This window comes from Citrus sinensis, chromosome 8 (genome assembly GCF_022201045.2).
Source record: "Citrus sinensis cultivar Valencia sweet orange chromosome 8, DVS_A1.0, whole genome shotgun sequence".
NCBI classification, from domain to species: Eukaryota; Viridiplantae; Streptophyta; class Magnoliopsida; order Sapindales; family Rutaceae; genus Citrus; species Citrus sinensis.
In genome coordinates, this window is record NC_068563.1 from 23,763,093 (window position 1) to 23,789,841 (window position 26,749).

The 26,749-nt window shown below is 31.1% G+C and overlaps 3 protein-coding genes across 7 annotated transcripts; all 3 read right to left on the bottom strand.

The window, feature by feature from the left end:
- Positions 1-5,421: 5,421 nt before the first annotated feature.
- LOC102628442 (hypothetical protein) lies at positions 5,422-7,933 on the bottom strand. Its single transcript, XM_006481455.4, has 3 exons — positions 7,612-7,933; positions 7,221-7,404; positions 5,422-5,791 (listed from the first exon to the last, which is right to left on the bottom strand). Exons 2-3 carry the CDS (start codon positions 7,380-7,382, stop codon positions 5,624-5,626), a joined length of 330 nt encoding a protein of 109 aa, XP_006481518.1. The 5' UTR covers positions 7,383-7,404; positions 7,612-7,933; the 3' UTR covers positions 5,422-5,623.
- A 4,429-nt stretch (positions 7,934-12,362) lies between these two features.
- Positions 12,363-13,601, bottom strand: LOC102628148 (borneol dehydrogenase, mitochondrial-like). The gene is made up of 2 exons (XM_006481454.4): positions 13,397-13,601; positions 12,363-13,223 (listed from the first exon to the last, which is right to left on the bottom strand). Exons 1-2 carry the CDS (start codon positions 13,432-13,434, stop codon positions 12,431-12,433), a joined length of 831 nt encoding a protein of 276 aa, XP_006481517.1. The 5' UTR covers positions 13,435-13,601; the 3' UTR covers positions 12,363-12,430.
- Positions 13,602-17,277: 3,676 nt separating this feature from the next.
- On the bottom strand, positions 17,278-22,686 carry LOC102627958 (uncharacterized). 5 transcript variants are annotated; one of them, XM_052431764.1, is made up of 5 exons: positions 22,360-22,686; positions 19,393-19,536; positions 18,535-18,640; positions 18,099-18,442; positions 17,278-17,653 (listed from the first exon to the last, which is right to left on the bottom strand). In XM_052431764.1, exons 3-5 carry the CDS (start codon positions 18,631-18,633, stop codon positions 17,632-17,634), a joined length of 465 nt encoding a protein of 154 aa, XP_052287724.1. In that variant the 5' UTR covers positions 18,634-18,640; positions 19,393-19,536; positions 22,360-22,686; the 3' UTR covers positions 17,278-17,631. The 5 variants fall into 5 exon arrangements, 2 of the variants coding, with proteins under 2 accessions (XP_052287724.1, XP_052287723.1); XR_008050845.1 differs by lacking the exon at positions 19,393-19,536 and having other exon boundaries at positions 17,781-18,442; XM_052431763.1 differs by lacking the exon at positions 19,393-19,536.
- Positions 22,687-26,749: the final 4,063 nt, after the last annotated feature.

Genomic DNA, 26,749 nt, shown 5'->3' on the forward strand with positions numbered 1-26,749 from the left:
TTACATTTATATCCTTACAAATTATAAATATCTAAAAAAAAAAGATAATAGATTATCATAATATAAATTATATTCAATTGAATACAACTCTTTAATATTCTATATTATATATATTAGTTAATTTTATTATAGTTTATAATTTTAATATGAAAAATATTCATAAAAAATTATGAAGATAAACAATGCTAATTTGAAGAAAATAAAAAGATAAAAATAATAATTGTCTACCACTATATATTATCACAAGTTATATAGAGATGGATAATAATGCTAATTATTAAATTTTATTTAGGCAATGATGAAAGTTAATTAATTAGATAGGGATATTTTGGAGAATATCTTTTAATGATACCATTTAGACTTTTTAGATTAAGCAAAAAGTTAAAAAAATTAGTTTGACAACTTAATGACTTACTAGCTAAAAATTTTCATTATTGAAAAAACAAATAGACTTAATGACTTAACTGATTAAAATTAAATCAATTAGGTCATTAAGTTAAAAAACAAATGGCGCCTAAGTCTTTTTATTCTTTTTAACTCAATCAAAATTTTTAGTCATTAAGTCATTAAATTATTAAGCTAATTTTTTTTTTTACCTTTTTTCTTAATCTAAAAAATTTGAATAATATTATAAAAGATATTTTCCAAAATATCCCTACCTAATTAATTAATTTTTACTATTATCTAAATAAAATTTAATAATTAGCATTATTATACATCTGTATAACTTGTGATAATACATAGTAGTATAAAATTATTATTTATCTTTTTATTTTCTTCAAAGTAGCATTATTTATCTTCATAATTTTTTATGATTATTTTTCATATAAAAACATCATGAACTATAATAAAATTGATTAACTTATACTAATATAGAATATCAAAGGGTTGTATTTTATTGAATATAGTTTATTTTATGATAATATATTATCTTATTTATATTCATTGATATGCTTATTACTTGTTTAACATTTATAATTTGTAAGGGCACAAATATAAAAATACTATTTTCCAAATTTTTTAGGTTAAAAACAAACAATTTAATATTTATTTTTTATGATTCAAACCCAAAAAAAAAAAATCATTCAAATTCAGACATTTAGCTTTGTAAAGAATTCATATTAGTTTAGGTTTACTCAGATTTCAGACAAAAAAATAAATGCTACTTAAGTTAAAAGTAGTTACTTTAATACTTAAAAGTAGTAGTATGTAAAATAAGTGGGAGGTCATAAGTAATTGCTTTTGGATTTGCTCTAATTTACATATAATACAACTTAACAAGACCCTGCCAATAGGGATGGCAAACAACGGGCCTGGGTCGAGCTTTTTCAAGCCCATGTCTAGGCCCACTGTCAGCTAAGAGTGTGGGCCTGGGCCGAGCTCGGGCTTTATTTATTTATTTTAAATTTTTTAAATTATTATAAATTTGAAATAAATTAATGATCAATAACTTATTACAATCATAGATAAATTAAAGAAAATGAATATTTCAAATTAAAATAATAAATAAAGCAAATAAAAGCTCATACTTTTAATTTTCTTTAATACTAGATGTTTTAATTCAAACGCTCTCTTAATTAATTGACACAAAAGAGAGAATTTAGTATCATAATTTTAGCTTTTTTGAATCATAATTGATTTATAAGTTAAGAATTTAAGTTTTCTTTTTTATTTTTAAATTACTTTTCAATTTTAATTATATTATTCTAATTTATAAATTTTTTTTTTAAAAGTAGTGGGTCTAGGCTTTGTTCGGACTTTTTTTTCTTGGGCCCTTGTCCCGGCCCTCATGTGTGAGGGCCGGGCCTATGCCGGCCTGGGCTTTTTTGCCACCCCTACCTGCCAATACTACAATAGAGTGTAAACATTTGATCAATCCCTAAGTTGAGTATTTGTTTAGTTTCTATATCTTAAAAAATGCCTCAAGATACCCCTATTACTAAATAGATTATACTCTTACCCTTATTTTTTTTTTAACTTTTACAATAATACCTTTGCTACAATAATTTGAAATTAATTAATTTTTAATCTATAAAAAATTAATTAGCAAATTAATTGATAATTACTTACTAGCAAATGAAGAAAAAAATATCAATATGAAATAGTAGGTAATGTTTCATATTTCATATTCTTGCAACATTCTTGCTAATTACTATTTATAAATAAATTAATAGTACTCAATTTAAAGCAATGTTTAATACCCTGGTGACAATCTTATTAATAATTTTTGATAAAAAATTAATTTACCAAATTAATTCTAAAAGTAAAATAATAACAACTAATTTTTATTCTAATTTTAATGCAAATTTGATGAATTCATACTTTTTTCATTAGTATCTTTAAAAATATTATTACAAAGGTATTATTGTAAAAGTAAATAACATGTAAGGTTAGTATTATAATATAATTACCTACAAGGGTGTCTTGAGATATTTTTTTAAAATATAAAGATTATATAAATACTTAACTTAAAATATAAGAACTAAATAAATATTTGTCCTTGTGATGGTTAGAGGTTCTGAGTGTTCTGTATATATGCATATATCATGAAGAAGGCATTTCTACGTGAGCTTTCAATATCCAGAAGAGGACACAATTTAAATCTGCTTATAATTATTAGTACTATATATTAGGTATGACTATGACAAGACATCCAAAAAAGATTAATGCAACTTAAATGGCTAAGATTCTACATGTGTGTGATTTCTGGTGTTAATTAACTAAAATTGAAAATTGTTGTGCCTAATCTCCGTTATTGGTATCAACTTTCTCTTTTGATTTTAAGCTTTTACCTGCGCTGTTAATTTAATTTTAATATAAACTTTGTTATAAAGGTATTGTATAAACTTGCATGTAATTTGATTACACAAGTTTATTATGTAATTATTAAAAAAAACACACAAGTAAAGCAATGCAAGATCTTATAACTGAGAAGTCAAACGTTTTGTCAATCACATAAATTTGCAATACAAGTGTATTCCTATTGTGAAACCAGAAGTATTCAGGCATTCATGATATGCCTCATGATATTGATTTTTTTATTTTCCTTTTTCAGGGACATAAATGTTCATTTAATCATCCATCAATTATTTAGTTACTTGTCATATTATTTAACATTGATTCGTAACTGCACGGAGAATGAAATAGGAACAAGAAATGACTATTTGTTTCTAATTCTACACATGGAAATAGTCTTTTGACAATAATAAGTATTTTAATTTCGGTTTCCTTAAGTTACAATCAGGTAAAATTTACCCATTGGCCTACTTGACCCTATTATTTTGTTACTCATTTTATACTGTCAAGTCTGATTATAAGTTATAATAAATATAACTTAAGAAAATCCTTAATTTTTTGTTTAAATTTTCAAATCAATAGGAAAGCCTTACATCTTGAAGTTTGATTTTTGAGTTAATTTTTATTTATTAATGTTAAATATAATCGTTCAATTTAAATTTAGCATTTTGGTAAATAATAAATGATTAAATAATTAAAATACTTTTACCATATTTAAAGTAAAATAATTAAAATGATTTTATGTAATAAAATTAAAATTATTAATATTTTATATTATCATTTTAATTAAATTTTATTTAAATATAAATATAAACTAATATTTAATAAACTTAAATTTATTATAAATTATCAAATAATAAAAATAAAATGATTAAAATTCAAAATACAAAACAGTATTTTAATCTAATACATTCAGTGGGAAAAAAAAAGATTTTTTTAAGTGACCTTTTTGAATTTCATAAAAACTGGCATTGGAAGCAATATTTAAATTCAAAAAAGTTATTCGCTCCAGGGAAAAAAAAAGGGAAGACAATGGCACTTTAAGAGATAAAGAGGTCGCTGGTTTCTTGAGCAGCAGCAGCCATTAATAATTGCTTGCGAGAGGAGAATCTATAACTGCCAAATAAAGCGTGAGTCAAACGGTAAAGGTCTTTGATGTGTCATGTAGCTGCTACATTTCTCCACAAATACATGATTGATTCAATCACTTCTTTCTTTGAAAGGGTTGCTATCAATTTGAAATCTATGGGAATGTGAATTCAACCAGAAGCCTATTGAACATTGCTCAGAAATATAATGGGAGTCCAAATTTATACACATTATAATTCAGCCTAAAAGCTTATCAAACATAAATCGAACATCTATACTTACTAAGAGGCCAGATCTCTATCCCACTTTATAAAGAGATAATATCTACATCTAGGGGACTATAACCAATATTCTCACCTTTTACCCCTCGGTGATGTTTGATTCATTCAATTAGTTAAAATGGTTAGCGTTGAAGCCATATAACCCGTATAACACCAACCCATAAAAGAAACAGAGAACTTCAACACCCCTAAAATTTATTCCGTTTCCATTACTTCACTTAATTTATTTTAGATCTAACTTTTTAAGCTGGATATATATTATATGTAACATTTGTTTTAGAACTCATAACCGTCACAAGATCATTGAATCGGTTGTACTACTTTCACCAATCTTACAACAACAATTAATTGTATAATGAGAAGGTTTTTATGTTCAGATACACCACCTCAACATGTGTACATGTGTTCGACCAACTAGAAGCTTTTCTCAAAACACTTTTTGCAGGGCACAAGACATTTTTCAATTTCAAAAAGTTAGGAGCTATTTAAACCCATACTTTTCCTTTCAACACCCACATTTTAATCAATGTTTCATTATTGAAACATTGTTAACTACAATTACTTCTTAAATTTAGTGGGAAGAATAATAAAGGAATTAAAATTATTATCATCAAATTCCTTGAAAGAGTCCGAAATCTTATATTCACACTACTTTAAGAAATGACATGACAATCGAAGTATAATACTCCAATCAGAATTCTAACTAAAATGTTAAAACTTAAAACTATCCAAATACCAGAGTTAAAATCACTCTAGACATAAGGTTCTTTGCTTGTGTAAAATAGTTCCATGTAAAAATAGCAAACCACATATATAAATATCATAAAAACGACACAAATGAGAACCCATAATTACTGTCAACAAAGCAATTGAATCTTCTCTATATCAACTTTTAACACATTCCTTTTTGTAAATTTCAGTCATCATTGTATGCAAGCATGCATGCGTCATTTCAGATATGTGATCTAGGACAAGCAGAAAATTTACCCCGTCTCAAGCAAATACATTACAGTAACCAAAATGTTGTCAGCAAGTGTATCCAACTGATGCACGCTAACAGTTATCATTTTAAATCAATTTCTTCAGTGTATTTTATGAAATTACAGTCATGCTGGTGTAATTATTTTCATCTTTATTTTTACAGCAATAGTTTCGTCCTCATGCTGGTATAAAATTACAGTCATTTTAGCTCTTAGTCTTTTGCTCTACCCGACCTTGCTCAGATATTCTATTATAAGTTTGATGTATTACTAGATCACCACCAAAACACAAATATCATTTCACTTATAAATGATTTCAAATGGCCATGATGACCCTTTAACATCATGGATATTCCTATTCTAATATAAAGTATATAGAAGATACATCAAAACAAACTTCAAAGTAATTGGCAGAATGAAGGTTTTACCACTTACAAGTTACATTAATGATCTGACAGAGGCTGGTTAAGATCTAGGCTAGTCCTCCAGGATCTGCTGCCGTTCAACTTCAATAACATGCTCACTCATATGACTTACAGTGCTATTTCTAGTCTCATTATTTCCTCTGCAATGTGACAACTGTTCCTGAAGACTTTGCACAAGTTCATTAAGTCTCTGAATGTTCTTCTCTTGAGATAAGATAATCTGCAACAAGTGAGAGAATTTTATGATTAAAGCCAGATTATATAGAACTCTAAAGCCATCTTGAAATTTTCTCAATACAATTTTGCAGACTTTTGGCTAGAAATAAAGTCACCAGAAACCTATTTATATCTATCCTACTCAATAACATAAGGCAAACCACTTTTCAGAAGAATAATTTGTCAAAGGACAACTTTGTAATGAAAGAAGCTGCCACAACAGCATCAGACAGAAATTGGGTTAAAGCAGAGAAGAACACTGTAAAATTTTTTCTAATAGCCTGATGTATGACAAACCAGGCTTGATACTAATAATTTTTTTTTCCCCCAACTCATTCTAGTATAACCGGGTTGTATTTTAAGCATTTGATTTGTGTTTCTTCCCATTGGTTTAATTTCTCCGAGGTAGTTTTCTTGTCAAATAGATTTTGTGTTACTTAATACTACAGATGAAGCCTTACTTTTTCAGTTTTCAGTTCGGAGTACTGATCATGTATTATTAAATTATCCAATGAAAGAATTGATTTCCCCTATTTGTCTTAGTCTGTCTTTATTGGTTCTGGATAATAACAAACAGAACCAATCTTAATCTAATATGTTGAAAGTCTACAATATATCTGCAGAGGTGGATGACATCAAGAAATTTAAATATCCTTTGAAAGGTAACGGTTTACAGACCGAAAGGCTTAAAATATAACTAAGTTTAAAACAACATTTGGAGAGTTGGACAAAATCAATCACAGAAGTCTATAATATTTGAAATGAGACCCAAAAAAAAAAAAAATTGATTGATGAATCATAACAGTTATCAAATTGACATAAGGCAGCTTAATTACAAAATCACAGCCTAATAGCATTCATAGTGCATTTAAGACTTCAATGAAGTGACTGGATATGCACAGTGGTCTGCAAAAGAGATCGTAACAACTAACAATGAAGATTTGGCGCACAAATTTTAGTATTATTGAAATAATAGTATTGATTTAAAAGAGACACCAGGCACTATTTAATAAAGTCATCACAATAGCACTCTAATGTAGGAGAGATGTAAAGATTGTCTGCGGCCAAGAGAAATATAAAACAGATGAACTAGGCAGATCAAGCAAACTCAATCACAGCAGAACCTCTTTTGTATATTCAACCACTAACAAAACATTATTAAAATCAAACCTAGGCTTGCAATTTTCAATTTAGATTAGGGGCATGGAGTATAGCCTTATCTAGTCCCAAAAAGGATTTCAAGAAGTCTACCGTCTAATTTCCCAGTGGACCACTATAGAAGCATTCAAAAACACATGTAAAACGGCATCGTGTAAGGCAATCAATCCTACTAACAAAGCAAACACATTACAAAGCTCGATTTGCAATTTGATAAAAATCCCAAGTTCTGATTCAGCGATTGAGTGTGTGTGTGTGTGTGTGTGTATTAGTACCTTCTCTTTAACAGCTTCTTCCCTCTTTGAGATTTGGTGCTGCTTCTGGTTGATAGAGGGAGTCGAGTCAAGGTCAGCAACAAGCTGTTGCCGCCACTCAAATTGGGAAGTAATTATGAGAATAATCAACAGAAACACGAGTAGAAAGGGTCTCGACATCATTACAAGCAGCTCTCACAAAATCCTATCCAACAACAAACATTAATCAGTTCATTAAAATCAAACCAAAATTATCAAAAATTACTCGTAATAGAAAAATGCTTCATCCAAAGAGTCAACACCCCCGCCAAATTAATAACTAATCCAACGGTCAATTTGTTTCCACTTTTTTGACCTAATTTAATGAAATTGAAATCAAATCCAAATGAATGAGAGAGTGAGCGAAACTTACCGATCGAAGCCGAATGGAAACCCTAATTTCATAATCGATGAACACATCTGCAAAATTCTTTTTGTGTTTAGTAATAAAAGAATGCGTAAATGTAATTTGCTGTGTTTCTTCGGCCTAATTGAGCGATTCAAAGATGAATTTGCATTTTGAAACAAATTTTTTGATTTTTTTAATTTTGATTTTGATCCTTTTTTCTTTTTCTTTTCTTTTTTTTTTTCCCTCGGGGGGGTTTGGTAACCGCAAACGCCGGAAATTAGACAAAGGGTTTTTCAGATCATTGTTTATTTGGGAACCTTTTTCACTGCGGTGGTTGACTACTTTTAGTTTTAAGACTTCACAGGTAAATAAGGCTAAAATAGAGCGGCGCAACTTGTAGGGACAATGACGCTGAGACCCCCAGAGTTTATCTAAATATTAAAATGTGACCCCCGCGATGCTTCGGAATTGTTACATCGACTTCATTTCGTTACTGTTTTAACTTTTGAGCTTTTTTAGATGACGATAAGATTAAGAACCGTATGTTAATCATGTGAGCATTTAACTTTTAAACAAGTTGCCGTGTTTTATATTAACGAGCGGCACAATTTGGTTGATATTAATGGGAATTTGACTTTTGATTATTTTTTATTTTATCAACCAATGAAATGACGATACAAAAAAGATAGTTAAGTTTTAACAACGATGATAACGGTAAGTTTAAGAGACACAAAATATTATATTAGACTTTAATTCTCCACGGATTTAAATTTTTTCCTAATTTAATCTTTTTTAATTTTTATAGGAGTTTTAGACATGTGGTAATTAAATAATTCTATGGACAAGGTTATATCTATTCTTGACTTTCTTTAATAATTGAAAAAACACACAGTTTTAAACTAATTAAAATTCTAAACTTACTGTTTTAGGCTAATTAAAATTTTAAAACTAACAAACATACAAACGGCCGTTAATTTTTTTTTTCATTTTCTTTAATCGTCTTTTTTTTTTTCTTTTTCTTCAGTCGTTATTTAGGACTCTTTTCTCTTGGATTGTCCTCTAAACTCTTCAAGAAAGGCTGCCATACCTTCAAAAAAATTTCAATAAGCAATATTTTTTATTTTAAAAGATTAAGATTGTAACAGACAAAAAATTTCTGCTCCAAATATTAAGAATTTGCAAATCAAATGATAAAAACCTCTAATTAGAGTACACTAACTGTAAAATAAAATAAGATTTCAAAATAAGTATTATAAATTAAACTAAAATTTCCAAACACTTAATTTAAATGTTGTTGTTTGATGCTTGAGAGTCTTGAATTGTATGTGGAATTCCAACACTATTTTGTTGAAGCAACTCTCGGAGCTTGTTTGTTGAGATTGTTGATGAAGTGTCCATGGCATTAGAGCAGACATATTTTTACCTTGTAATTGCAATTCTGACTTAGAACGAAAAACAAAAAAGGCATAGACTTAGTCATTTGGACACCATATTTAACAATTTGACAAGTTCAATATATGAATATCGGGCACAAAAACGATAATTATTTCATCCAATATAAAAGTTTGAACCTACACTCATAATTTGACATTCGTAATTCAAAATGAGCGATGAAAACTAATATTACAAAATGAGCATAAATTCTTCAGTTGTTTTATGAATAGAAAAATACTTACAAGCAGATTGGGAATACGGAAGCTCGTTGATACATAAGGAATTCTCGCTCATCCAACTGACTCAATTGGAGTACTTAGATTACAAACCATTATGATATAAACAATAATAGCATAAACTGCTTTATTTGAAATTTTAATAAACAAGCATTGATATTATAAATAAAATGATTAGTTAAAAGACATATAAAACTCACCGGAGGCTCAGATTGTGATGGATTGTTGGCCTTCTTTTTTATTTTGGCTAAAGCTTTCTCTAAATTGCCCTTCAATCTACGTCTTCCGCGTGATCCCTCTCTCTTCTTCAGTCCTTTGGCTAAGGAAAAATTAGACTCTTTTTCACTTTCCATCTTGTTGTTGCTTGTCTGTTCTATTGGAGTGGACAATTCATATTCTTTTTCCTTGTCACCTTACTTTTCTAATTTTAAAATATTTTTGACTAATTTAGCTAGATTACTTGCATGCAGATTTGCTAGATTATAGGCCCTTTCACTCTCAAAAACTCTACTTGATATCCTAGTGAAGATAGAGCGAATAGATCTATATCGACATGTTTGTTGCAATTTTGGATCTGCTTAGATCTCACGTCCATTCATATCTTACACACTTTATGATCTAACATGTTTTGTCCACCTTTTTAAGATATATTCATTGGGGATTGATTATTTTATAACCAAGGAATCTCTAAGGACTTTTAAAACACGACTACATAATATTCTCACCCTCTCGAACATTCTACAATTACAAGATAGTGAGTTATTAATCTCTCCTCTCACTCATTGCTTTTTTTTGACTTAATAAAAAGTAACTCCTTCATCGACCACTGAATCGACTATAGATAAATCAACAGCATCTTCAAACTGATCTTAAAAATTTTCAAATATCTTCTTTGTGTAAACTTCTCTTGCTTGAATCAACATTTTGACAGATATTTTCGCATTAACCAAGCGAAAACATGAGTCATATTCTGCCTCTAACTCCTTATATCGTTTGTCTTTCAACGCTCTTTCAAAGTGCATGAAAATTTGTGACACATTATGGTCTAAATTCAAATAATCTTTCAAGCTAGCATTAAAACTTTCGCTAAGTTGAGTACTTTTCATACCAGCAGACCACACATGTCTAACATATGTAAAAGCTCATTTCTCTTTTAACTTAAATATGCTATTTAGCCAATCATTGTTATGCATATCATATTCATCAAGCATATTATTCCAAGTAGTTAAGAAATCATGTTCTTCCTTTATTTTATCCATCAAATTAAATAAGACACTTTTCACTCCACTAGAACCATTAAACACAGACCTTACATACTTTAATGCATTTTGCATCATATGCCATATACAAAGTTTATGGTATGTGTTGGGCATCACCTATGAAATAGCTTTTGCCATTGCTGCATCTTGATCAGTAATAATAGTTTTCGGAGCTTTTTCTAACATAGCCTGGAAAAACGTTTCAAACAACCATACAAACGAATCTATAGTCTCATCATACATTAAATCTGCCCCAAATACAACGGTCTCCCTATGATGATTCAATCCAACAAAAACTGCAAATGGTCTACTTGCATTATTAGTTTTGTAGGTTGTGTCAAAACTTACAAAATCTACAAAATGACCATAATCAATTATCATTTTAACATCAGCCCATAATATATTTGTAATCATTTCCTCATCGTCCAATTGTATGGAAGAAAAAAATGATGGGTTTTCCAATGTCTGATCAGCAAAATATTTTAAGACACTTCCTATTTCTCCATATGCGAAGCCTTTTTATCTCTTTGATCTTAAATAGTTTTTATGATCTAGTTTTGTGTATCCAAGGGACTCCCTTCCACTCGCTTCCTTACCCATCAACTCAAATGCAGATTTCAATGGAATCCCTGATTGTTTTGTCAAGTCTACTTCAACAGCTTGAGAAAGAGTAATTTCATGCTGAGATGGTAACATATGTGCACACTTTTGCATTACAAGAAGATGATTGTGACTCTCAACAAAATGATTGACAAAAAAATTATTTTTTTCCCTATCAACTTGATTCCCTATTAAGCATAATAACTAGTTCTTGTCTGTGCTCTAGCCTTTATTGTCAAATGATCTCACTTATCTTTCGAGCGAAAACTCTCTTTACTACAAACAAATATCCTTGATGTCATTTCACCAGTACTCTTACTTCTAGCACATGATTCTCTTCTAATAGAAAATCCCAGTTTTAAACCATACATATTATAAAAGTTATAAGCTGCTTGTTTAGAATCAAACTCCATACCAAGTCTTGGTTTCCAGTCTAAATCACCTAGGCATTTTGAAGCATTCTCACTTGTACCCATCCTAAAGCACAAATTTAAAAAAAAGAGTGTACATATTTGTTTGTAATATGAGAAAATAAAGAAAATACAAATATTACATTATAGTTAGTTTTTAGCATTAAGTACTAACACAAAGTAAAAGAAATCAATAAATAATCAAACATCATCGTAGAGCATAGCAGATTTGAGCAAAAGTAGATATATATACACAATGATTAGCTTTGGACTGGATGGCAACAACCACAATAGAATAAATAATATTAAAACAATCGCTGACCTTCCCCAATCTCTTTCTTTTATTATGTTGAAGTTTTGTGTCCTGCGACTGCTAGAATTCTTTAGAACAAAAGCAAACCAGCGACAATGTCTCAAGAAAAGAGCAGAAAAATAATGATTAATAAAAAAGAAAAAAGAGTTAACGGCGTGTGTTTGCTAATTTTTTAGTTAGCCAAAAACGGTAACTTTTAGTGTTTATTAAGGAAATTTAAGAATAGATTTAATCTTGCTCATAGAATTATTTAATTACCACGTGTCTAAATGTCCTACAAATATTAAGAAAAATTAAGTTAGGAGAGGATCCAAATCCATTTTGGACCCATAAAATGAGAATGCCCGTTTTGTGATGGCATCATGTACTCCTTTTGCAAAGATTTCACGTAATTCCCACTGGATATCATGAGTTGCAATAATGGAAAGTGATTACGTAGAATTTGAATTCTAAGTAATTCAAATTTTGGCATTTGTGTAAGCTGAAAAGTGCTAATTGTAATAAGTTTCATAATAAAAAGCAAAAAAAAAAAAAAAAATAAAGCCCAATTAGGAATTATTAGGATCAAAACATACAAGCCTCCGAATACACTCATTCAGATTTCCCAAACATGCACAACCCTTCATTGACGATAGTAAATCCTCCATCTACGACCAAATTATGCCCACTCACACACTTGGACTCATCACTCCCCAAATAAAGAGCAGCTTCAGCTACATCCTCAGGCTTAAGAACAGCCCCGCTAAGATTTGAATAAATGGCACTCAAACCATCATCGTCAAGCTTGTAAAAATCCTTTGCCAATGGAGTTGCGACCACATAAGGTGACACACAATTCACCCTAATGCCAAATCGTCCAAGCTCCACGGCAGCATTCTTCATCAGCCCCACAACGCCGTGCTTCGAACTTGTGTATGCATGCGATGCAACGCCACCAATGACTCCGCAAACGCTTGCAGTTGAAATTATGCTGCCGCGTCCGGCGGGTTTCATCACCCTCGCAGCATGTTTCGTCCCCAAAAATACGCCCACGAGGTTAACGGAAAGTACGAGCTCAAATTCAGCCTGATCATTATCCAGAATGTTATGTTTGGCTTCATCCACAATGCCGGCGTTATTGAACATAATGTCTAGCTTTCCGTACTGGGAGACGGCCGTGTTAACGGCGTTTTCGATTTCTTTCTCTTTGGTTACATCACAATGGACATAGGAGCAGCCGTTGGCTGATGATGATGAAGAGCCTATGTCCTTGCATACAGACTCGCCTAAGTCATCTTTAATATCTGCAATGAGTACTTTAGCTCCATGTCTGGAGAAGAGCCTTGCAGTGCATTCCCCAAAGCCGCTTGCTCCGCCGGTGATAAGTGCCACTTTGCCTAGAAGCCTATGCAACATCGAATTACCATGCCACAATTGTAACATCTAATCAATCTAGCTAGTTGACAGTTAAGACTGGGAAGTCGGAACTATAACTTAATTTAAGCTTAAGCTTATTTGACAAAAAGCCAGGCAAATAATATTTGGAATTGATAAGAGTTTTGAGCAAATTAAACTAACCTTCTTGCTGCAGCTGATACAATTGAAGCACTGCCCATTGTTATAGCACGTACGGCAACCAAAAATGAAGATCAATTATACAGTCTTGCGGATCCAGAAGGATGTTATTACCCAGCAAGTTTGAGCTTCACTTTCTGAAAATTGAATTTGTTAAGATTTCAGTAACCACCGAACCAGTACAGCATCTATCTTGTATCCACACCACTCCTTATGGATCACGTGTCACTTTTTCTGTCAAGTAATCTGTCTATTCAATGCAAAACGTTGTACGTACAAGAAAGGAACATGCGTTATTGCTTCCTTTTTATTAAATTCTCGAATTCTCGCCACTCGTCGTCTATCGACATTATCATGATTTGTTGAAACGCCCACCTTTAGATTATTAATATTTCCTTGGTTAAAACTAGAGGTAAATGACAGTGTGGGTTTGCATTAATGGAAAGCATTAAATTTTTTACCACAAAAATTTTTGCTTGGATTATTTTACTTGTTTTATATCTTTTAAAACATTTTGTTCCTCAAATTATAGTGTAAGATTTTATCGTTTCAAATGTTTAGCACCTGTTATGTATAATTATTAAATAAAAGAATTAACATTCAGACATCAATTCGACCTTACGATAATGATTTTAATATATTCCTTTTCACATCATATTATGGAGATACTTGAAACTTATTCTAAGATGATGAAGATTCTATCTTCTTCTTCTTTTTTTCTTTACCCCCTGCAAGTCATATGCATATAGAGATTTCTTTGTTTTGCTTTATGACGTTATTTGTTTTGAATTTTAGTTTTAGCTTTCTTGTTATTCCCTCTTGATTTGTGCATAAGTCTCAGACCTCTATAATATGATGTGAAAATAAACACATTAACATCATTATCAATTTATCATAAGCTTGATGCGTTATATGAGTGTTTCACGGTACAGTATCCTAAGGTAGCATAGTCAGACTTTTACTGACTTATTTTCCAAATTCCTTATTATATATGAATTATTTATGCAAATAAAAAAAAAGAGTGATTTAGACTCCCAAGAGAACAAAAGAAAAATAATGGATTTTTGAAAAGTAATTATTTTCCATGTGTACCCCGTTTAGAAAAATTGACATAAAAAATTAGAATAACTTCAATAACAAATTATTTATTTTATACATAGGTATATAAGTAATTTTATAATATGAGAATCTTAAATTAAGGGATAAGTTAAAATATATAAAAAAAATATAAAATTTAGTATATTATAAAATAAAATACACCGTATTAAAATATATGTTTTTCTATCTTTTATTTTATCCTTTATTTTGAATAAAGTAAATGGAAAAGGACACCAACACTCCCAAGATTTAGAAAAATGATTACAAAGATCCCTAAGTTTTAAAAAAGGGACACCCAGACCCCTTTTTGCCGATAATACTCTTTGACTATAATAATTAGAAAATTGACTTAAGGTTTTTAGTTAACACAAATTTAATATAAATAATATAATCTATCAAGTAGAATAATAATATTAAATTATTTTTTACATTTAAAATAATATTCAAATTTTAAATTATTATCTTTATTTTTCAATAATATATTTGTAATATTATAAAGATTTTAAATAAATCTTTGGGTTAAATAAATTTTACAATAAAACAATCTCCCTATTAATAATATTAAAATTAAATTTTACATAATCTTCAAAATAATTTTTATTTATTTATTTTAATATTATGTTTCTATCTATTATTAAAAATTACTTTAATATAATAAAATAGGTCTAATAGATTGAAAATATAAAAATATTTTTAAATATTAATTTTTTTTAAATGTATATATTATTACATTTATTTTAATACCGTATTTTCATTTGTTATAAATTTTTTTGGGGTTATTTTTTGTAGGGATAACAATTTAAGATCCTGGAGTTATTGATAGTAGGCCTAAGTCCTCCAAAAGCCTATCCATACTTAAATGGGTGAGGCTTGGGGCCTAAAGCCCGCGGGCTTGGGCTTAGATAAAATTTTTAAAATAATTTTTTAATAGAGTTTAAAATAAAAAAAATAAAGAAATACTTAAATTAAAGATGATTAATTGATTATACAATATATAATAGACTAATAATCAAATACACAAAATATATAAAATTTAAAATATAAAGCCCATAATATATAAAATAAAAATTTTTATTTATAAAATGTAAAGCTCATGCTTTTCCCATGAGCCCATATCTAGGCCCATTTGCTATGGCCTAGGCCTAAAGCCCTCCAGCTTGGACGAGCCCTTTACAGGCTGGGCCAGGCTAGGACTAAAATTTTTGTCATCTCTAATTTTTTAGGGATTTATAGAGTTAAAAAGCTTTATGGTCAAAAAGGTGTCTTGGTGTCCTTTGTTGAAAATTTGAGGGTCTTTGTGATCATTTTCCTAAATCTTGGAGGTGTAGATATTCTTTTTCTCTACACCTTTTTTCTAAAGTAAAAGATCCTTTATTAAAAATCTTTTTTTACTTACATGTGATAATTGACAACTTGTATTGGGGACCCGAATTTTTTTTACTTTCCTTCTCTTGTTTATATTTCTTTTGCCCTTTCGATAAATCCTTCTCTTAATTACTAGATTCATTTCACATTATTTTCTCTTTCGTCCAATATAATAATCAAATATTCTCTTTGTCTTGTTAATATTACGAAATATAATAATCAAATATTTTTTCAAAGTAAGAGAGATGATCTATTGAGCATGGTCTCGCTCATAAGGAGAGTGATGAGCACATGTCAAAGCTCTCAAAAAAATAAGTTGTAAGATCCAAAACTCTGTTAGCCTAAAAAGCTATACGAACAGTAATTTTGATAATAACAAACTATGTATTAAGGGTAAAATAATAAAAATATATGTCACGATTTCACTAGTTCTTGAAAGGCAAAATTCATTCAAGCAATATCAAGCTCAAGACACACAATGGACAACAACACGATCAAGGATAAATATTAAGAGGACTAGCTCAAAGTGATATTCGTTGCTATAATTCTTATCAAGTCGGTACAATTTAATGTATGCATGATTTAACATTTTAAAAGCTCAATATTTTGCTTAATAATAATCATTTGTTATAAACTAAGGCTTTATAATTATAAGACAAGTAATTTTATGAGATTGGTTGTTTATTTTCAAAATAATGGACTAAAATAAAATGTTTTAAATTCTGGAGATAGACTTATTTGAAAATTTTATAATATTTTATGCCACACTATAATTTCTAAAAGTTTTGGGGTAAAATCACAAATTTTGGAACGGTAGGGGCTAACTACTTAATTTGGAGCGACTAACCGTCTGAAGTCCAGAAACTTAGAGGCTAGTCGGCTAAATCTAGCGACTAACTACTTGGGCGAAATTTCAAATTTGATTTTGTAATGGGAATTTGCCATAACAATATAGTAGCTAACCGCCTCATTTTAGCAGTGATCCGGCAATTTCCTAGAAAGTCAATAACGGCTAGTTTGATTGTTCAAACTATAAAAACTCAAATTGAACTCAAATCTAATAAGTTTTTCAAGTTCTATCAAGCTGAAATCAGTTTATACAACCTACCGTGAGTTTTCATTTTACTAATCACTACTACACAAATGAACATAGATGACGTTTAAATTAATCTTATGATGACGAAGTAAAATTAGTCATCTTTGTAACAGTCATCTAAAACGAGGTACAAAAGATGACACGTAAAGATAGTCATCTAATAAGTATCATAGATGACTCATTTCTCAAAAAGCAATCATCTAATATTGTTCTAATTTTGTAAAGAACCGTGTTCAGTATCAACATAGGTGACATACTTTTCAAAAAATCGGTCTATTCTTGAAGGTTCGCCATTTATTCGCAGCTGAAGATAAGATTTTGCCCAAAAGAGAACTGCAATATGCATAATATGTTTAAAAAAAATTTCACAAATTAAATAAATGTGTATTAGTTCAGGAAAAGGGTTGTAAACACATTCTTTTATGCATTCCCATATCTTTTCTTTAGTCTCTGATGGCACTTTGCTCCAATCTTCATAAGAAATTCAAACCATGGTGCGTGCCAAGACACCCAAAAAGCTAAACAATCGTGTTGCTACCTTGCCATGTGGCTGTCCTCTTTTGTTATACTCGACTATAAGCTTCTGTCCATTGTTTCTATTTCTGACCAGCTGAGGTAAATTCGTTTGACCTCTACTTTTTCTTTTTTTGACAATTGAACTCATTTCTGTAGCAATGTTTTATAAACCTGCTGCAAAATAACTAAAGAAAAAGAAAAGAAAAAAATTGATGAGAATTTAATAGAAGAATAACAGGTCACATAAGCTAAATAAATGCTATACATTAAAATAATAATTTAGTACATCAACTCTGTTGAAAAAAAACTTACGTTTTTTTTCTAATCAACATTTTCAACCAATGTTTCCTCATTGATATCAGTTCGGATGTAAGCTAAATCATCATCACTCATTTTATCAAATGACTCAACATATGGCATCAAATTGCTAGAATTTTGATGTTCTAACATGTTGTCACCTAGATCTTCTCTTGAATCGTCTATATATTCCCTACGTGGATTCACTATCACAATAGACCACCTTGGATCGAGTTGATCTTTAGCATAGAATACTTGTATCGATTGAGAAGACAAAATAAAACAATCATCTTTATGGCCTATCCTATTAAGGTTTACCAATGTAGCTCCTACCTCATCTTTTTTATCCCATGATTGTTTTCAACCCAATCACACTTAAATACGGGAATCTTGAACTTGTTGTAATCAAGCTCCCATATCTCTTGTATAACTCTATAAAATGACATATTTGCCACCACATGATTCTTATCTTTAGCACTTGAAATCTGAAATGTATTTGCCTCTAAATAGACTCCATTGTTCTGTACAACTCGTAAGTCATCACGTTCTTTGGTATGAAAACGATAACCATTAATTTCATAGCCTTGGTACTTTATCACTTCAGAGCGAGGTCCATGTGCAATCCACTTTAAGGCTTCCGAGACATTGTTCCTTGATTCGTTAAGTTGAATTTCAACCTATATGATAGTAATAAAAATGTATATAAATAATACACAAATATCTTAGAATAACAAAAAAATGTTTATGGATGAACTATAGAGTTAATTACTTTTTGACGTAACCAATATATGAAAGTCCTATTATGTTCATCCTGTAGCCACTTTTTCTTCTTTGACTTTGCTAGATATTTCTTCTTCAAGAACTCCATATGCTCTCTAAGATATCAAAGATGAAATAAGAATGATTATAACTATTACGGAAAATATAACTAATATATATAAGATAAAGGAAATAGCTACTAACATGATATACGACTGAACTTCATTTGTATTTTCTAGTACATACCTATGTGCCTACACCCACAATTTACGATCTATTTTAACAACACATCTTCTTGGTAAAGGTAATCCAACATCAGATCTGTATTTTTTAGGTGGAATGCCAATTGCACCAACTTCAGATAAGTATTCTATGCAGAACTCAATAGCCTCTTCAGCTATATATGATTTAGCAATGCAACCCTCTGGTTTATCTCGATTTCGTATATAATCTTTCAATATCTTCATTTGCCTCTCAAATGAATACATCCATCGGAGGTAAACATGTCCATAGAGTTTGACTTCTTTAACAAGGTGCACTAGTAAGTGAATCATAATATCAAAGAAAGCTGGCAAGAACTATTTTTCTAACAAGCATATAGTATTTACCAAATCTGCTTGCATTTAATCCAATTTTGACACATCCACTACTTTGTTGCACAAGTTGCTAAATAAAACACAAAATCTTGTTATTACATATCTAACATGTTTTGGTAACAAGGATCGTATTGCTAAAGGAAGCAATTGTTGCATCAAAGCATGACAATCATGAGATTTCAAGCCATAGAGTTTCAAATCTTGCAATGAGATTAGATTTCTAAAATTTGAACAATAGCCATCAGGAACCTTAAGTTCAAACAATGTCTTACATAATTTTTTCTTTTCTTCCCTGGACAAAGTATAACACGCAAGAGGCAATTTTGTTCCATTTTGGCCAACTCTTGGTAGTAATTCTTTCCTTGCACCCATTTCATCTAGATCCATACGAGCTGCAAAACTATCTTTTGATTTCCCTGGAATGTCAAGTAAAGTCCCCACAAGACTTTCACACATTCTTTTCAATATGCATAACATCAATGGTGTGTCTAACATATAAAGACTTCCAATAATCAAGCTAAAAAAATAGATTTTTTCTTCCAACAACCTTTTTCATTGATATCAGTTGCACGACTATTTGCTTTTTTTTTCCCTACCAAGAAATTTAATCTTTGAACTCGTGCCGAGATTTCCTCTCCTTTCAGCGGTTCTGGAGCAATTTCAATTTCCTTTTCATTATTAAATGCCTTCTTCTGAAATTGATATAGATGATATCGTGGTAAAAATCTTCTATGACCGATATAAGACATTTTTTTACTATGACCGAGCCGAACTGCACATGTTTTTTCCCTACAAATTGGACATGCTTTATATCCTTTTACAGTGCAACCAGCCAAGTTTCCATAAGCAGGAAAATCATTTATTGTCCACATTAAAATAACTTTCAATGTGAAAGACTCTTGACGATAAGCATCATAAGCTTTAATGCCTACCTCCTACAATATTTTAAGATCATCAATCAATGGAGCTAAATAGACATCAATATCATTACCAGGCTGTTTGGGACCTGAAGTTAACAATGTCAGCATCATAAATTTTCTCTTCATACAAAGCCATGGAGGAAGATTGTATGTCACTACTATCACGGGCCAACAACTATACCTACTACTAAGAGAATTATATGGATTAATCCCGTCTGCGGATAATGCAAGTCGCAAGTTCCTTGATTCAGCTCCAAAATCAGGCCATAAGTGATCTATTAGTTTCCATGCCGGGGTATCTGTAGGATGACGTAATAGTCCATAAGTTTCCCTTTGAGTGGCCTGCCATGTTAGATTTTTCAAAGTTTCAACACTTCAAAACATTCTTTTAAACCTTGGGATTGGTCGGAAATACCATAAAACCTTTGCTGGAACACCAATCTTCATCTCAGTTGAATTTTTTTCAACTTCCACCTTACTGCACTACAATTAGGACATATAACAACATCTTTATAGTCCTTTCTATAAAGTATACAGTCATTTGGACATGCATGTATCTTCTCATACTCCATCCCTAATGCATTTAAGGTTTTTTTTGCCTCTTACATTGAACAAGGCATTTCATTATTGTCAGCCAACATTTCTCTTAACAATTTCAACAAATCTGAAAAACCTTGGTCTGACCACCCATTTCTTGCTTTAGGCTGTACAATTTTACCAATGCAGATAATTTTATGAACTTACTACAACTTGGGTATAACTTTTTCTTAGCATCAGCCAATAAATTCTCAAATTGTTTAAGGTTGTTTTCAAAATGATCATAAGCTCCTTGAATCATCTCTATAGTGCTGGCCACAGATTCAGTTTCAAAGGCTCTTGTTTTAAATTCTCTTGTAGATTGAGTGTTGCTAGTAGTTGATAGCTTCTTAACAAGCTTTTCTCCATGCAAAATCCAATTATTATAACTTTGGTCTATACCATTCAAATACAAATGGTCCCTAATCTCATTAACAGTCTGATGTTTCACATTTCCACATTTCATACGTGGATATAGTATGTGATTAGAATTTGTTGCATGAACCATTGCAAAATTTATAAATCTTTCAACACCAATCTCATAATCTTTTGATCTTCGATCCATAGACATCCAAGATTTGTCTATTCTGAATGTAAAATATAAATATATCATTCTAAAATATTTTCCATAATTTCTTCGTAAGTATCTATGTCCTAATTTGAGAAAAAGTAAAACATAGGACCTTAATATTATTATTCTATCAAAATAATATCAATAAAAACATTAATTTACTAAAGCACATAACATAATAAATTGATCAAAGCTTAATGGACATGAAGTGTCAGGGACTAAACACAAAAGCACAACAAAATGGATTGCTATGGTGGAGAGCATTTGTATTAAGTGCTAAGCATATATATGATGACAAGTATAAACATCTGAATTTTTTAAAAATATGTATTAGTTTCTGAAACTAACATCATTTCTCTTATTTTTGTTCATATATTAGATTCAAGATGTTTTATTAATTAGTTATTAAATTGTATACTTTATGTCTTTATTGCTATATTACTTGTATTAAAAATAAATAAGTTAAAATAATAATTTTTATACTTATATCCTCTATTAAATTATAATCTCTTTATAGTAATAAAATTATTTTGATTCTAATAATATGATTATAATTATAGGTAGATTTTACAATATTCTATATGATGGTAAAGGAAAGAGGATGAAATGATTAATTAATATTGTAATATCACATAATATTATATAAAGGCTCATTCTATTAATTCTTCGTTAGTTTTTATTTTTTTATTAGTTTTTTGAATAAGAAAGTATGTGTGTATATAAATTAATTTTAAGTTATTTGAAAAATTTGAAATATTTATAATTTTGCAACAAATCCCACATGGCGCGTGTCGTTTTTGGTTTCCCAATTTTGTAAAAGATGAGATGAAAGAAAAGAGAAGGGGAAAAGAAAAAGAAAGATAACCCAATTAAAAGAAAGAGGAGAGGTCAAGTTGACGATTATGAAGAACAAGAATAGAAGTCGTCAGGTTCTGAGATTGATAACTGATTAAATTTCAAAGGAGCATGACATGATTTGACCAAATTTGTAACTTCCCTAAAATATTAATCCCCAGAAATAACTTTACTGTTAATCCATATTGTCAACATTTGCTATTCAAATAGAGTAAATTAGACAAAGAAAAGAAAAATCAGCACATGTAGGTCACCCATAATCAAACAATCTATCATTTTCTTTCACAAACATGATTAAACAAAAGGAAAGAAATTACCTTTATGTGGGGACCAAAACTTTTAAAATCCAATATCCAAGGTAGCCGAATGTTTCAACAATTTACTTGATAGTGATGTGGTCCCAAGCTTTATAATCTTATTGGCAACATCTGTGGTCCAGAGCTTCAAGATTTCTTGTCAATTTGTCTTCACTCCGACTATGTGTGAACAATTAGGGTTTACGATTTTGGGTCTATATAAATAATGGGTGAAATGAAGAGTTTGGAATTTGGAAATAGAAGATAGGAAGATGGTTTGTATGGGCAAAGGGGAATTTTACAGAGAAAGAAAGTTCTAGAAGAATGGAGGCTGAAACAGAGAGACAATGAAATTTCGCGGTAGAAAAAGAAAATAAAGCGAGAAAGTGGCATTTTTATACTACAAAATAAATGACACATTTTAAAAACAAGAGTCACTTTTTAATTAATTAGAGATGACTTCTTATTTAGTGGTGAGTCATTTTTATGTCATAAGGAAAAATAATTTTGTAATATATGACTTTAAAAAATAAATAAAAGTCATTTAAACTAATATATGACAATTAATAGTATGCTTGTCATGTATTACATGTCATCTTTGTCTTGTTTTGTATTATTGTGCTTCCACTCTTGACATTTTGATTTCTCTAAAGAGGGCTTGTTGAAATGAGAAAACGCTGGTTTTTGTTTCCTCAATTCGACGATTCGCTATCCTTTGGAAAGGACCTGCTTGAAACGAAAATGTTTCGACTCGCTGTTAAGAGTTCCTAACAGTTTCCAACTGACCAGCAAGCATAGATGGGAGCGGCAGTATGGCAAATAGTGGAGTTTCGTCGCGATTGATTATATCATCATTCAGTATATTAGCATAAAAGTCTTCTTCACCTAGACAACCCTGGAAATTAGGCAAAATGTATAGAATCGTAAATAAAGAAAATTTAAAATCATGTTGAAGTCCGACATCTGACCTTTATGCTCAAGTTGAGTTGCAACTTCAATTTGAGGATGCCTTCTTTCCTCGATTATTTAAATTTGAATCCTACGCAACTAGAAAATCTTATAAGAGCATGTAGAATGCAAAGCGATTTTATCTGGTCAATGATGGATATCATAACTAGTAATATGCAGAACGAGAACATTGATCGATAACAAGAAAGGTCATCTTGCATGTCTTGTATCAAACAATTGCATAGTACTACGAATTCATGTAAACCAACCTTCTAATGGCCGAAAGATTCTGTTGGATTAACATCATCCAACAATTTATGCTCGGCTTCAGATGCTGAATTAATTTGCTCTATTGAGTAAGAATCATGACTGCTACTACACTTCTTTGAATTGGATTCGACGGCCTTGTCCGATTCAGACCTTCCTGTCTAATCAGTTCCTCCTTCTGACACCGCATACTTGCCGTTATGCACTCTTTTATGTTGAGAAGCTCGGTTTGGAATGTTGTTCAGACAAAACTACCAAAAAAATCCTATAATTTTAAATAGAACTGAATATATGAATTTAAATGATTTTTTTATTTGTTTTATATCTTTTAAAACATTTTTCCCTCGTTACAGTGTAAGATTTTATCATTTAAAATGTTTTGCACCTGTAATGTGTATTTATTAAAGAACAGAACTAACTTTCAGACATCAATTCTGCCTTACGATAATGATTTTAACGTATTCCTTTTCTCACCATACTATGGAGAGACTTGAAACTTATTTTAGGATGATGAAGATTCTGTCCTTTCTTTTTCCGGCTGCAAGTTATATGTATATAGAGATTTCTTTGTTTTGCTTTACTGCGTTAATTATTTGTTTTGAATTTTAGTTTTAATTTTTCATGTCATTCCCTCTTAATCTGTATATAAGTTTCAACCCTCCATAATACGATGTGAAAATAAACGCATTAACATCATTATCAATTTTTTATAAGTTTGAATCGATATATGAGTCTCAATATACGGTATCCTAAGGTAGCATATTCAGATTTCTACCAGTTTATTTTCTAAATTCCTTATTATACATGAATTATTTATGGAAATAAAAAAAGTGATTTAGACTCCCAAGGCAATAAAAAGCAAAATAGTTTCACTTTTAGAAGCCAACATGGCCAATGGATTTTTGCAACGTAATTATTTTCCATTTGTACACTTCTTAGAAAAGTTGATAGAAAAAAGTTAGAATAACTTCAATCACGAATTAATTATTTCATACTGTTTAGGGAGAAAGAGGGAAAATTGTAGCAGAACGCCACGTGTCGATGAGGCAAAATGACTCTAAGTAATTACTGTACGTATCTGAGGTACCCAACATAATTCGGTCCTTGGGGTACCCTGCTTAACTCAGTATATGAGGTACCCTATATAACTCGGTACCTAGGGTACCCCAAATAATTTAGTACCCAGGGTACCCCACCTACCTTAAATAACTCGGTACCTAAGGTACCCCAAATAACTCGGTACCCAGGGTACCCCAAATAACTCGATACCAGGGGTACCCCATCTAACTTGGTACCCGACCTACTCCACATAACTCGATACCTGGGATACCCAACAAATCAAATTCAAAGCGAACGAGGAAAGTTCTCTGAAGAGTTAGCCATGAGAGATGTCTCCGTCGCTTGAAGGATAATATTTGATTTTTTCATAATTAATTAATAAAATATCGTACTAAAAAAGTGGCGGCAGCCGCCTGTCATCTCTGCCAAAAGTGAAGGACGTTGTTCCAAAGACCGTAGTCCTCAGCCGCCTTACCAGACAACCACTGCTAAGGTACCTTAGACCACTCTCCAGCATGCACCACGTACCCAAAAGGATAAGATACACCGCGAACGCCTTATTGTTCCCCAAGCATACACATAACGCCTTCTTGGGTTTACTAGATTTTGAAACCGGAGCAGAAGGGGACCTAGGAACTCGATCTGAGGAACGAATTTGGGCTACGAGGTTAGATGACTCAGCCTTTTTTCGAGAATGGTGGGTTGGTTGTGTACCGAAAACGCGTAAGCTACTATGGGAAACAGTCTTAGGGGGAAAGGGCCCAGAATATGAGTTACCACTATTAGATACACTGGGGGGAGATTTATCACCTTCGCTAATGGAAATATGGGAAGGAGATTTCGTGAGAGGGCTATCTGCACTACTACTTTTAACCACACGAAGCCCCTTTACTCCCAAACTTTTCTTACCCTTTTATTTTGTTTTCCTGCCAAACACCATTATATCACGAATCCCAACAACATATCCACACTATACATCAACCACCAACCACAGCCAAAAATATGAAAAATAAAAGAACAAAAATATCTCAGAATATGCAAAGTGGCGCAACGATGGATGCGACAAGATAATAAGAAAGACAGAAAAAGAGATGCCTCAAACTCACTAATTCCACGATCAGAGTCTCCAAGCACGGAGTGATAAAGCTGCAATCATCAAGGTCAATAAGTAAGAGCATGCACATGTGTAAACATAAATGCATGTGCACATATAAATACCAAGAATCACACACACACACACACACACATATGAATAAATCCATGTGTGTAAAAAACAAAAAGGCCAAGGGAAGCCGTGAAATCACCGGAAAGCAATAGGGAAATAACACCGGACGTAAGCTGTCAAGGGTACAAAGAAGCCCGTTAGAGATAATAATAATAAAAAAACCAAAACAACAAAAAAAAGAGATGAAGAACGAAGAAACAGTGTGGGGAGGGGGGAGTGTCGTACACCAAGCTGCCGGACGGAGGTCTTGCCAGAAACCACGACCTGCTGGCCAGATCCGACCCCGAGTACCACTGCACCGATCGCCAGAAGTCCCACCGTAAATCGTACAAGGAGAAGGTCGACCGAGAGAAAAGAAAAATAAAAAAAAGAAAAAAGAAAAAAAATCAAATGTGAAAAGAAAGATGAAAAAGGAAAAAGAGAAAAAAAAAGAGAAAAGAAAAAGAAAAAAAAGAAAGCAAAAGAGAAAAAAAAGGAAAAATAAGAAGAAGCCAGAGAGAGACAATATGTGAAAGAGCGCGAGAAAGACAAAAAAAAAAGAGATAGAAAAAGAGGATTTTCACCTATGAATGTAATGTTGATGAAGCCAGGGAAAAGATGAGAAGCCAGGGAAATGAAAGAAGCCACTGGAAACGGTCAGTTTTATGGAAGATTTGTTTTGGGATTTTTAAAATAAAAATAACAAGAGAAAAGGAGTAGAACAAGTTTTAATTAAGCCTGACAAAACTTACTGCGTAAAAAAGGAGGTCAAAGGTATTTGCAGAAGATTATTGGTTTTTAAATTTAAATTATGTGTCAGACGGCTGCCACTTTCCAAGAGAACCGGGAGAGACGTGAAGACAGCCATGCTCATTCCCTTCGCTAGTTTAGTTTTAAAAAAAAAGACAAAGAGAAGATTTCTGGCTTGGAAAT

Excerpts from the sequence above, each read along its gene's own strand:
- LOC102628442 (XM_006481455.4), bottom strand. The coding sequence starts at position 7,382 with ATGATGTCGAGACCCTTTCTACTCGTGTTTCTGTTGATTATTCTCATA. Across the intron at positions 5,792-7,220 it reads AAGAAGCTGTTAAAGAGAAG|ATTATCTTATCTCAAGAGAA; the intron begins GTACTAATACAC and ends CACTTGTTGCAG.
- LOC102627958 (XM_052431763.1), bottom strand. The coding sequence starts at position 18,633 with ATGGAGTTCTTGAAGAAGAAATATCTAGCAAAGTCAAAGAAGAAAAAG. Across the intron at positions 18,443-18,534 it reads TATATTGGTTACGTCAAAAA|GTTGAAATTCAACTTAACGA; the intron begins GTAATTAACTCT and ends ACTATCATATAG. Across the intron at positions 17,654-18,098 it reads CATGGGATAAAAAAGATGAG|TTATTTTGCAGCAGGTTTAT; the intron begins GTAGGAGCTACA and ends CTTTTTCTTTAG.
- LOC102628148 (XM_006481454.4), bottom strand. The coding sequence starts at position 13,434 with ATGGGCAGTGCTTCAATTGTATCAGCTGCAGCAAGAAG. Across the intron at positions 13,224-13,396 it reads GTATCAGCTGCAGCAAGAAG|GCTTCTAGGCAAAGTGGCAC; the intron begins GTTAGTTTAATT and ends GATGTTGCATAG.